General features: G+C 50.1%; 6 protein-coding genes across 6 annotated transcripts; 2 read left to right on the forward strand and 4 right to left on the reverse strand.

The window, feature by feature from the left end:
• Nucleotides 1-340: 340 nt before the first annotated feature.
• BDW70DRAFT_133925 (putative ubiquitin-protein ligase (Asi3)) lies at nucleotides 341-3,628 on the reverse strand. Its single transcript, XM_073736404.1, has 2 exons — nucleotides 3,014-3,628; nucleotides 341-2,957 (listed from the first exon to the last, which is right to left on the reverse strand). The coding sequence occupies exons 1-2, from the start codon at nucleotides 3,431-3,433 to the stop codon at nucleotides 516-518; spliced, it is 2,862 nt and encodes a 953-aa protein (XP_073597323.1). The 5' UTR covers nucleotides 3,434-3,628; the 3' UTR covers nucleotides 341-515.
• A 227-nt stretch (nucleotides 3,629-3,855) lies between these two features.
• Nucleotides 3,856-5,661, reverse strand: BDW70DRAFT_133927 (NEDD8-activating enzyme E1 regulatory subunit). Its single transcript, XM_073736405.1, has 2 exons — nucleotides 5,282-5,661; nucleotides 3,856-5,216 (listed from the first exon to the last, which is right to left on the reverse strand). Exons 1-2 carry the CDS (start codon nucleotides 5,654-5,656, stop codon nucleotides 3,924-3,926), a joined length of 1,668 nt encoding a protein of 555 aa, XP_073597324.1. The 5' UTR covers nucleotides 5,657-5,661; the 3' UTR covers nucleotides 3,856-3,923.
• A 575-nt stretch (nucleotides 5,662-6,236) lies between these two features.
• Nucleotides 6,237-7,120, forward strand: BDW70DRAFT_149334 (ribose-5-phosphate isomerase RKI1; the record flags this gene model as incomplete). The annotated part of the gene is made up of 2 exons (XM_073738991.1): nucleotides 6,237-6,615; nucleotides 6,678-7,120. The coding sequence occupies 2 exons, from the start codon at nucleotides 6,237-6,239 to the stop codon at nucleotides 7,118-7,120; spliced, it is 822 nt and encodes a 273-aa protein (XP_073597325.1).
• A 151-nt stretch (nucleotides 7,121-7,271) lies between these two features.
• BDW70DRAFT_133929 (WD40 repeat domain-containing protein) lies at nucleotides 7,272-8,521 on the reverse strand. The gene is made up of 3 exons (XM_073736406.1): nucleotides 8,493-8,521; nucleotides 8,186-8,441; nucleotides 7,272-8,115 (listed from the first exon to the last, which is right to left on the reverse strand). The coding sequence occupies exons 1-3, from the start codon at nucleotides 8,500-8,502 to the stop codon at nucleotides 7,308-7,310; spliced, it is 1,074 nt and encodes a 357-aa protein (XP_073597326.1). The 5' UTR covers nucleotides 8,503-8,521; the 3' UTR covers nucleotides 7,272-7,307.
• A 163-nt stretch (nucleotides 8,522-8,684) lies between these two features.
• BDW70DRAFT_133930 (GTPase GPN2) lies at nucleotides 8,685-9,905 on the forward strand. The gene is made up of 3 exons (XM_073736407.1): nucleotides 8,685-8,995; nucleotides 9,069-9,169; nucleotides 9,230-9,905. Exons 1-3 carry the CDS (start codon nucleotides 8,707-8,709, stop codon nucleotides 9,884-9,886), a joined length of 1,047 nt encoding a protein of 348 aa, XP_073597327.1. The 5' UTR covers nucleotides 8,685-8,706; the 3' UTR covers nucleotides 9,887-9,905.
• Nucleotides 9,899-11,004, reverse strand: BDW70DRAFT_133931 (Rpp14/Pop5 family protein). The gene is made up of 2 exons (XM_073736408.1): nucleotides 10,539-11,004; nucleotides 9,899-10,438 (listed from the first exon to the last, which is right to left on the reverse strand). Exons 1-2 carry the CDS (start codon nucleotides 10,786-10,788, stop codon nucleotides 10,044-10,046), a joined length of 645 nt encoding a protein of 214 aa, XP_073597328.1. The 5' UTR covers nucleotides 10,789-11,004; the 3' UTR covers nucleotides 9,899-10,043.
• Nucleotides 11,005-11,009: the final 5 nt, after the last annotated feature.

Raw genomic sequence — 11,009 nt, forward strand, 5'->3', positions numbered from 1 at the left:
GATTAGCAAAATGGAACATTCAAAGAGATTGCCTGAGAAAGACAATGAAGACAAAACTAATACTGATTGACAATGCATAAGTAGGGTAAAAGAATGCAAATACATTTTGCATGCTTGCTTGGTGAATGACCACACCTTTTAACACTGAACACACCAGGTCTAGAAGATTCATCACCAGAAGCATAACACAAGTAAACAAATGTGAATTAAACGTCGGAGTTCAACCACTCAGTTGCAGGACAAAGTTTGAACATGGGCAATATGGTGATGTAAAAGATCTTAGGGTTCTGACATACTCACGTTTATAGTAGACTTCTTTTCATATAGGCCGAGTTGCCTGTCCTGGACCGCTCAGAAGATTTGAACTTGAAGGTGAGGATAGATAGTACATGTTTCCAAAGATGACAATGGATTTCAGTAAGTCCTGCAGTGATATATTATGACCGAAAAGTAGTGAATAGGGATATCAGATACAAGAACAGGAAACATGTAACCACAGGGCTACTATAACAACCCTACGGCACCCATAATCGTACAAACCCGCCCACCTCCTGCCGGCAAGTCACGCAGCTTCCAAAGTTGTTCATTGCCAGGCTCACCCTGCAATCTTCGCATATACAAAGACACCGGCAGGGCCAGACAATAATGGAGCGGGAATTTGTTTGGCAGACAACACATGGAGGCCCGCTGGACCCTAGGCCAGAAGCGCCGGTCTCCCAGGTTTGTTCTGTGTTGGCCGCGCTCGCCAAAGTCGCAGAGCGCTTGTCCAGTATGAGTTTCTCTAAGATCTCGGACTCCTCCTGTGCGCTGGGCTTCTGATTCCCGTCACGCGAGTCTGCTGCTAGGCGAGAGCGATGCGGACCTAGCAGCACCTGCGCCCTCTGCCGTTCAATCTGTGCCTGATATTGACGTCTCGTCAGGACCCGTCCTTCTCGCCCAGCATTAAGGTGAGCTGCCAAAATCCGTGCTTCCTGTCGTGTGGCTTCGTCAGGGGGGTCAAGTAGACGTGCAATAGAGCTAACGTCCATAAGGGATTCCGGCGTTGGGGTAGATTCGCTGTAGTTTCCATTGGGAAATGGGTTAGTCTGCGTGGGCGTGCGTCGGCCATCCGATTCATCCTCCCATTCGGAGTCGGCGGTCACGGAAGATACGACGCTAGTCGTGTCATCCCAATCGTTCTCGGACAACTCGTAATCCGGAGTATGGTCTTCGTTGCCCCATGAGCCCCCTGCTTTCCACCAGTTATAAAGCTTCTCATCCAGGCGTTGCTCATCAGACAGACTCCAGTCACCCGTGTTCAGCCGCTCCCTCTTTCTCATCTCTTTTTCGACGTCGAAGTCGTGGTTTGCGGGCAGCTCTAGCTCTCCCTCATCCGTAAGTATCCAAAAGTCCAAAGACTCAGGTTCAGTCTTGCCCGAGTTATCCTGCGCAGCTTTGCTCCGTAGAATAGCTTTAACCCACTGAGGCCGGGCAGTAATCCCAACACGGGATAAAGCTTTATCGGATGCGATTGTCACCCACCTGAACATCAAATAGAAAATTGCGCGGAAGAAGGAAATCCCTTGGTAACATCGAACGAGGCCGCGGAAGGCACCAACACCGCCAGGGTTAGTTTGGTATCTTGACGTTCGTGGCTTGTTTTTAAGCCTCTGAAATTTCTTCTCCTTGCCATAACCACTCTCCCATTCAGACGGGGCCTCTTGAACTTCAAAAGCAACAAGCTCTCCATTCTCAAAAGGTAAATCCGCCGTTAAAGTAGCAGAGGCCTGCTGCACTGAGCGCACCCGGCGGGATTGTTCAATTTCTGCGAGCCTTTCCTCCTCTAGCCACGTCATATTACGCGCAACGACACCTCTTCCCTCATTGAGGAAGACAGCTTCGCTGGCTGCCGTTAAGGCGGTGTAACCAATCCTAAGGAGAGCACTATAGAAGTCTTCGTGGGGATTAAGTCGCACACTGCCAACCTGACTGGACCCTTGCATATTTTCATGCGCCAGTTGAAACCTTTGTCGGAGAGTCAACTGCTGAGGAATATCGGATGGCAAAGAGAAAGCAGTTATTACGAGAGCGATCGAGTAAATCCCGGCACACACGATGATACCGCACAGTATCATGAGATGCGGTATGAAGCCGACAACGCAAACGGTCGGAAATCTCACTGATAACCCGTCACTGTCTGGGTGAGATGCACTAACAAGGCCCCATGTCATTGCCGCCATAAAACACAGACCCCAAAAAGTGGTGTTAACAAGGCGGTATCTGCTTTGCTTGCCAAGAACATCGAGCACATTGGAGGACAAGCAATGACAACAAGAGATCAGAGCAATCAGCAGCAACTCTGGAGTGACATTCATTCGGTCCAGTATTTGCGATTTAGTAAGCAGATGAAGCGATGAGCGTGAGCTCTCACCACTGCCGTCTCCGCCCGTGCTTGGTTTAGGTGAGCTAAAGGGCCCTAAGCCTAAGGATTGGCTGATAGTCGACTCAGCTTCGGCGAAAGAGAGCGAATGCTCAAAAATAGACATTCCTCCCTCGGCGACAACAGGCCTCCCCTGTAGAGAGCTTGATAGAGTTTCCACGAAATGACTCAAGCATATTCGCAGAAAAACAGGCCACAATAGCCTGAACGTGCCGTTTGGTATATCAGAACCCACGCGGTTCATGCCCATGGCATTGCACGAATGCTGGTCAGTCTCCCATGGGAGCAAAGTAGAGCTTAGAGAATAGAGGAATCCCCCTTGTCCAGCATGGTCCAACAGCAGACTCTTCCCGGGCGTGCCATACCGAAGTTCGGGGTAGTCAGGCGACGTTTGGCATCTAATCGCCCGAAGAAGGGAGTGTATTTGGGAAACGAAGAGGAGAATAGGGATGATGCGCAAAGCCAGCCGTCTCGTCCAGTCTAAGTGTAAATGTCTCCTTGTAGAAGCATATATCGTGATCCTGTTCAATACGAGCGCCTTTTAAAAATTAGAACCTCTGCCCGAGTCAACCAAATCATAATAGAAGTCCTCACCACTGTGAAACATGCGAGCGACCACCGACTGGTGAGATAGGAGAAAAAGCCGCTGAACTTTATGGCACTCTGTAAAAGATCCGTGAAATGAATGCCAGTATCAGGCTGGGCTGCGGCCTCTACCGCGGCCTCTCTCGCAGCCTCACCAGCAGCTTCGGTTGCCGCCGCTATTGCATGCATTTCCCGTCCCACACCGAATGTATTCCATACGTATGCTTGCAGTTCGCGATATCCGGTTATCCTCAAAAGACGCTCGGGGACAAGGTAAAAGGCATACGATTCCGCGCGTTGGAGGCCGCGGAAAATACGCAAGACATAATCGCTTTGAGTTGAAGATAGATTCACGGAGGATACAGAGGGAGAATGTGCGGAAGCATTCATGGCAGTCGAAAGTATTCCGGTACCTGCAGAAGAGGACATGTCTATTCAATTTTATAACCCAAGGCAGGTCGACGGACGGTGCCTGATGGCGTTGGCCGGGGTGAAATGCCGGGGGACGCGATGATAGCGCAGTCAGCGAGTATGCATGATATATGACTTCTCAGAAGATCATATGCCTCTGACGAAAAGGAGCCTTAGTACTTGACGTATCGAACGTCAATAGAGGTCGCGATTCTGGAAGAAGTTGAAAGTCGGAGGTCGTCTGAGATGCTCATCCCTCCACACCACGGCGTTACCTCCGACTCCGCACTAGCCCGAAAGAGGCAACTACTGATATCGCCGCAGCCCAGACACGAACCCTCCGCTAATAATTTCAAAGGTATGTATACCTCGCCATGCTACGATCATGTTCTATTTAGAGATATTCGTCATTGTGGTATTTTTCTTTCATAGACTCGTATCGTAAAGCTGTCTAGCTATAGCCAGCATTGTCTCTGCGTTTTTCCGGCAATTTTCCCAGCGTAACCCATCACAGCTTGTACATGCCGCTGCTGCTGCGAACGCCGTCGAAGATGCACGTACTATCCAGAGGTACATATTGCCTGGTGAGTACCTTGAGAGCTTCCTGTGCCACTAAGCCGCCAGTAAGGGAGGATATGTTGTGCAGCTCGCCACCCTCTGTCCTCCGCAGCTCCTGTGCGGCTTCAAGGACACGATCTCGGGCCTCGTCGTTAACGGCAGCGTCCGCTGCAATAACAGCGAGAATGCGACCAATTTCGGAAGACCAAATCCCGTCGTCGTCCAGGGCGTCTTGGTGATACTTTCCCTCCTGAATCCCGGCTACGACAGTATCCAAGACTTGAAAAGCCAGGTAAACAGGAATTAGAGATTCGTCGTTATCAAGCTCAAGTCGGAGACGCTTCTTGGTGTCTTCACCACCATCCACCTGTGGAATGTCACGACCACGAATCACCTGGATGTGGGAGGCGTTTTTGCAGAATATTTCGATATCCTTATCATCAACTCTGGCGGCGCGGCCCAACTGAGACTCTATCCTTCTGATGATATCCGTGACTTCTGCGATATCTTTCCTCGCTTTAGTTTTATAGATATTTTGCAATGAGATATAGTCGGCTGACTGGGCTTTCATGTCAGGAAGTGACCCAGGAAGAGGGAGAAGTTGGTGTGTTTCGTAGAATTCGCGAACAGCTGATGCAATGACCCAGAAATCGGCCGAAACGGCGCTTAATTGTTTGCATTCTTCCATCTCAAAAATCTCCCGGGTAGAACTTCTCAAACTGAACGGGTTAAGCGATTTTAGCACAGCTGCAACGGCCTCATCGTAATTTTCTTCGCCGCCTTGTGGATTATTTGTCCTTGCGCGAGACCGCACGAAGTCCCTAAATGCTGTCTTCTCCTTATAGTTTGAGGGTACGCTGCCATTATGAGTTTCTTTCCATTTCTCCAGATAATGAAGAAGTAATAATACGTATGGAACGTGGCCATGTTGATGATCATCAAAACTGTCCAAGTTCCTGATACTAGCACCAGCCGCAGCCAATTCCGGCCAGGGATTGAGAAGACGAAGGTCCTGCGTTGACTCCGAGTCTGGATGCGTTTCTACAATAGGAAACACAGCAGGAAGCTGGAGAGAGAACGTGGAGTAAAATCCAACAGACCGCGTGTAAAGGACCGGGATTGCTAGCTTTTTGGCACCATCGCAGAGGGTCCGCAGGGATGAATGCTTTATTGGGCCAGATATTAGAATAAGTTTATGTTGTGCCAGAATCCCGGGCTCTTCCTGAAGTATCTCCGCAATAGGCTGATAGTAAACGGGTTAGCATGAGGAGTTTGGCTTGCGGACGTGTCCCTACATGGCAGATATACCTTGGTTCGAAAGCTCCCTTCTACGTCAGGATTAAGCTCTTTCAGTAGTCGACACGTCTCTTCAGCTCTTGACCTGCCCAGGCTTTCATTCTCGAGGAAGAAGTTTACCCCGAGGTCTGGCTCAGTTACAACAGCAGGGTCAACAATCGTGAAGCCTCCAACGCCTGGGAGGACGAGATTCTTAAGCGTTTCGACACCCACTACACCGGACACCCCCGTGCTTCTGTTGCCCCACGGTCCGTCCGAATTGACCAAGAGCACCCGCGACTCCTCTAAAGCTTGCTGTCCGCTGGCAGCCCAAAGCCGCAACTGACGATCGTATTTTCTCTCCTTAGACGAGGGCCCTGTTAAGGCGTGAGGAAACTCCGATGTCATTTCAACCTGGGGTGTAATGTAAGACAGAATGGAAGAGATGGGCAGTAAAAAGAGCAGCGATCTTGATCACGTAGACGTAAATGCACTCTCCTCGGACAGGCATCATTGATGATCCGGGTAGATTCACGTGACGTAAGCACACAATATTATTGGCCTAAGGCCACAAGGCTATCTATGACGGCAAAGCACCCCACCATCAATGGTTTGGCCTCGAATCGAGGTCAACGCCGAGATCGTAATGACTGCTACTACTGGATGGCTGGTATGCCATAAGGCAGATCTTGCAGTCTAGAGTATACACGGGTGGATCTGTCGTTGTCGTGCCAATTGTGATGAGAATCCTTCCCCGGATTGCCCCTTTCGATCGCTGGTGAGTGGCCCATGGAAAAGTCGCTTCGGAGGGGTACCTTCTTACCCCCACCGGGCACCTCTCCCCCGGACTTTTTCACAGAATCCACAAGCATATTAATAGATGCGCAGTCTCCGGCTTCGGTCCAACTCTTGTCTTTCTCTTCCGTCCCATCTTAGTCCTCGGGCTAGTACAAGAATAGCCCCAATACCCGTCCGCTTCAAAACCACAATGGCCGAGCTTATCGAGAAAGCTAAACGCGCCGCTGGAAAGGCCGCTGTCGAAAACCACTACCCCAAAGATGCCAAGTTTGTCGGTATTGGCAGTGGTTCTACTATTGTGTATGTTGTTGAGGCCATCAAGGAGCTGGGAATCGATACCTCCGGCACGTGCTATGTGCCAACGGGCTTCCAGTCCAAACAGCTGATCGTCTCGGCGGGCCTGACAGCAGTGGATTTCGATGCCATTCCCGAAGGAACAGTGCTTGATATTGCGTTCGACGGTGCAGACGAGGTGGATGATGAGCTTAACCTTATAAAGGGCGGTGGTGCTTGTCTTTTCCAGGAAAAGATTGTTGCTCTGCAAGCCAAGGAGTTCATTTGCGTTGCTGGTTCGTAACTCATGCGGCGCATCTATAATCGAAAGCTTGACTAATCTTGTGTGAAATTACAGATTCAAGAAAATTACAGTCCCGCCTCCTGTCTAACTGGAAGTACATTCCCATTGAGGTGGCTCCGATAGCTGCTAAGCGGGTGCTGCCTGCTCTGAGACAGCTGGGCAGCATCAATCCTGTACTTCGGCCGCAGACTGGATCCAAGCTAGGCCCTTTGAAAACGGATCAGGACTTCTACATCATCGACGCACCTTTCCCGACTCTTTTAACAAAAGCGGACGTTGCAGCTGGAAAGGACGGCAGCGGAAAGGATGGCATTTGGGAGGTCGATGCTCTGTCACTGGCGATTAAGCAAATTCCTGGTGTTTTAGATGTTGGTATCTTCTCTGGCGTGACCGGGCCTCAGGCCCAGGCGCTCGGAGGCATTGGAGGCCAGAAGCCCGTTGCGGCTTACTTTGGGATGCCTGACGGTTCAGTGCAGGTCAGAAAAGCGGACGCTTGAGGTATCTCGACAGTGGTGCATATAAGATTAAAGTGGTGATAAAGTAAATACGAATAATACGATTAGATTCTACATAGATTACATCAATTAGTGTTGGTCTGGAGCCGCCAAGTTCCTCGAGCACTTTACGAGTACCTACTTGGATTATGCGCCATTCATAAAATGTTAGTTTCGTGATTATGTTCCATTATTTCGCGCCTTTTCCCTTAGCTTCCGTCTCCCCGAGTTCACGCACATAGATCCTGACCGTCCCATCAGTAAAATCATCCTTTCCATCCTCGTATCCTGGGCTGATGGCAACTGCGAGGTATTTTCCATTAGAGCTAAATGCCACAGCCGCTACACTGGAAGGATATTTTTGGTACTGTCTGATCCTCCTCTTTGCGATGCCATCCCAAAGGGCGACCACACCATCACCGCCTCCAGATGCGAACGTTCCATGAATTGGATGGAAAGCTAGCGAGTTGACGGGATACACCACATCGACATCATCCGATGTCTGTCGGTGGCATTTGAAGGCGTACTTCCGCGCTTGCGACTCGGCTGAGGGATCAAACCACTCAACAGCAACCCGCCCTTCGATACTGGATGAAGCGTATCCGGCGTCATCGGGCATGCAAGCAACGCAGCGCGTCATAAACTTCAGGCTGCTTTCCCGTCGCTGCCATGGCTCAACTTCAACCTTGGCCGGCGCCACACCCCCTTCCGACTGTCCCGTTAAGAGCGAAAGTGATTTTAAATCGTAAATGTGTAGGGCTCGCGAGGCCATGCCGACAACAAGCTTCGTTGCTGTGAGAGACATGGAGAAGGGCTTTGATGGTAGAGGTATTGAGGCCGTATTGGTGACACTCCTGTCATCGGCCAGGCGATGCACATGTAACGTGTTATCCCACGAGGCGGATATGACCATACTGTACTCCTTACTGTAGGCAACGCTGCGGACGCCGGCATCGTGGCTACTGAGGACAGTTTGACTAGCAGATGCCATATCAATCCTACATTAAAGACATCTAGTTATGAACACGTACAGGCATATAGCTGTCATGAAATGTCAAACGCACTCACCTCTTCACATCCCAGTCCAACCCGGCTGTAAAGATCTCGTCTTCGGTAGCTCCGAAACAAACGTCAAGCACGGGGGCACGGTGCTCGAATTTCTGTAGTAATTTCCCTTCACCCGCAGCTCCGTTCTCGTCCCGCAAGTCGTAGACATAAACATTCTTATCCCATGACGATACAACGAATCGCGTCGAATCGGGAGCGGGAGAGAACTTCAACGCGGAAATCGCATCCGTCGGCGGCGATGTAATGGTAAATTGATCTAAGGTTGAGTCAGCACATTTCAGTCAATTTAAGTGCATCTGAAGCTTACTTGATGCCATATTGATTGGCCCACAATAGTCAATGGCTGTAGCTTAGTTTAGAGCTGTCGGCTGGTCGGCCTAGATTTGGCATTGGTGATGCGGCTCCTCCAACTTCATTTTCTGCCACCGCCTTTCGATGATCCCCGCTCGCCATGAACTTCGACTCGACTTTCTTTCTTCTCCATCAGGGTTTGTTTTTCTATAGTTCCCTAGACAACAGTAATGCCGTTCGCACAACTCGTCATAGGTCCTCCGGGTGCAGGCAAGTCGACCTATTGCAATGGCATGCACCAGTTCCTCGGAGCTATAGGGCGCAAATGCTCGATCGTGAATCTCGACCCCGCAAATGACAAAACATCATATCCCTGCGCGCTGGACGTGCGTGATCTTGTGACGTTGGAGGAAATTATGAGTGAGGATCAGTTAGGTCCGAACGGCGGTGTTTTGTATGCGTTGGAGGAGTTAGAGGAGAACTTTGACTTCTTGGGGGAAGGGCTGAAAGAGCTCGGAGGTATGCGCATTTTGTGCTGATACTTTTGATTTCTGCAATACGGCCGTAAGCTAATACCTTTGGCGTAAACTAGAGGACTATATTATCTTCGATTGTCCCGGCCAGGTAGAAATTTTCACTCACCATTCGTCCTTACGGAATATCTTCTTCAAGATCCAGAAGATGGGCTACAGAGTTCGTTACGCATTTGTCCATATTCAATGGCATAGCCCCGGCTAACATCTGTGCGTACAGCTAATAGTACTACACCTGATCGACTCCTACAACCTCACCCTACCATCGATGTACATCTCCTCTCTTATTCTATGCTTGCGTGCCATGCTCCAAATGGACCTTCCACATCTCAACGTCCTAACGAAAATTGATAATCTGTCCAATTATACTTCACTGCCTTTCAACCTAGATTTCTACACCGAGGTTCAGGACCTTACATACCTCCTCCCCCATTTAGAGTCAGAGTCCTCCCGGCTATCGCACGAGAAGTTCGGAGCACTGAACAATGCCATCATTACCCTGATTGAGGAGTTTGGACTCGTGGGCTTCGAAACACTGGCTGTGGAAGATAAAAAGAGCATGATGAATTTGCTCCGGGCCATTGATCGCGCAAGCGGATACGTGTTCGGGCCTGCAGAAGGCGCAAATGACTCTGTTTGGCAAGTGGCTGTTCGGGAAGGAATGGGGTCAATGGATATCCGTGATATTCAAGAACGTTGGATAGATGCCAAAGACGAGTACGATGAGTTGGAACGACGGCAGCGAGAGGAGGAGATAAAAAATCACCAGCAAGCTGCAACCCACCAAGCAGGGAACGAAGACGACGATGATGACAATTACGAATTCGGGCGCAGAATGCCTGTACCAGACAGTGGAGTGAAAGTGATACGGAAGTAATCATCTCAATTTCTTGAAAGCGCACTGTAAGATAGGGTATCTCTAACGAATATATGTATATGTACAATAGCCACACCAAACAGACCCCAGCATCTGACAAACTGACCAGTTTCTCAACAAAGCAGAACTGCCTCGCGACCACCGCCCTCCTTCTCAATCATTCGACATCACTATCCACATCCAACTCCATGTCATCGGCGTCTTCAACAACCTTTTTCTCCTTCCCTTTTCCTCTTTCAATATCCCTCTCAAGCTCCCCAACCAAGCCGTCCAAAACACCCAGCTCCTCTTTCCCCCTAAGTCTCACAATCTCTCTCCTCGCTCTCCTCACAGCCTCCTCTTCCGCTTTCTTGATTGTGCCAGACACCCTAACCACCCGAAACACACACGGCCTGCTCAAGTTCGCGAGGTCCAGTCGCTTAGACTTTGCGCCGTTGGTCCCGCTGAGGTCCGGTACGTGAGATATATACGTGAGAGCCGTCCAAACAAGACGGTAGGATGCGCGCGGACACCGGATTATGGCTGTTGAGGTTGCTGGGGAGAGGTATTTCACTATCGCAGTGGTAAATGTAATCAGCAATGACCGAACCGCGGTTGAGACTTCAGACGTCCAACAGAACTCAAGAAGATGACTGAGGAGCACAAAGCATACCGCTAACACCACCCGCACCAACACCACCTAGTCGACCGATTCCCCAGTCGCCGAACATCTTGGCGACTTCGTCACGAACCATTTTAGCGAGAAGACTTGGAGTTAGGGCGTCGGATGTGGGCGCGTGAAATCGTAATTGCGATCGTTGGCCATAATTTTTGAGTGAAGTAGCTGAGGACAAGGGCGGGCTGGCGGACGGGTCGGGGTAAAGAATTTCGACGAGAAGGTAGCGGTGTTTGACGCGGACCATCTGGGCGGCTTATGTTGCGTCGTTGTTAAATTGTGTTCTTTGTTCCTGTGCGAAATGTCCCGAGCTAGGTCTTGTTGGGACTGGACAAGCTAGATGGGAGATGGTGCTATTTTTTAGAGTTGCTGATAAGAGTTCCGATAGGGCCCCGAGCAGGAGAATACGGCCAAGCTTTTAGAGTTCCGGAGTCGGTGTGTATATCACCTGACAATCATGCTCATCAA

Source organism: Aspergillus foveolatus, assembly GCF_047715535.1.
Source record: "Aspergillus foveolatus strain CBS 279.81 unplaced genomic scaffold BDW70scaffold_16, whole genome shotgun sequence".
Lineage (NCBI taxonomy): Eukaryota > Fungi > Ascomycota > Eurotiomycetes > Eurotiales > Aspergillaceae > Aspergillus > Aspergillus foveolatus.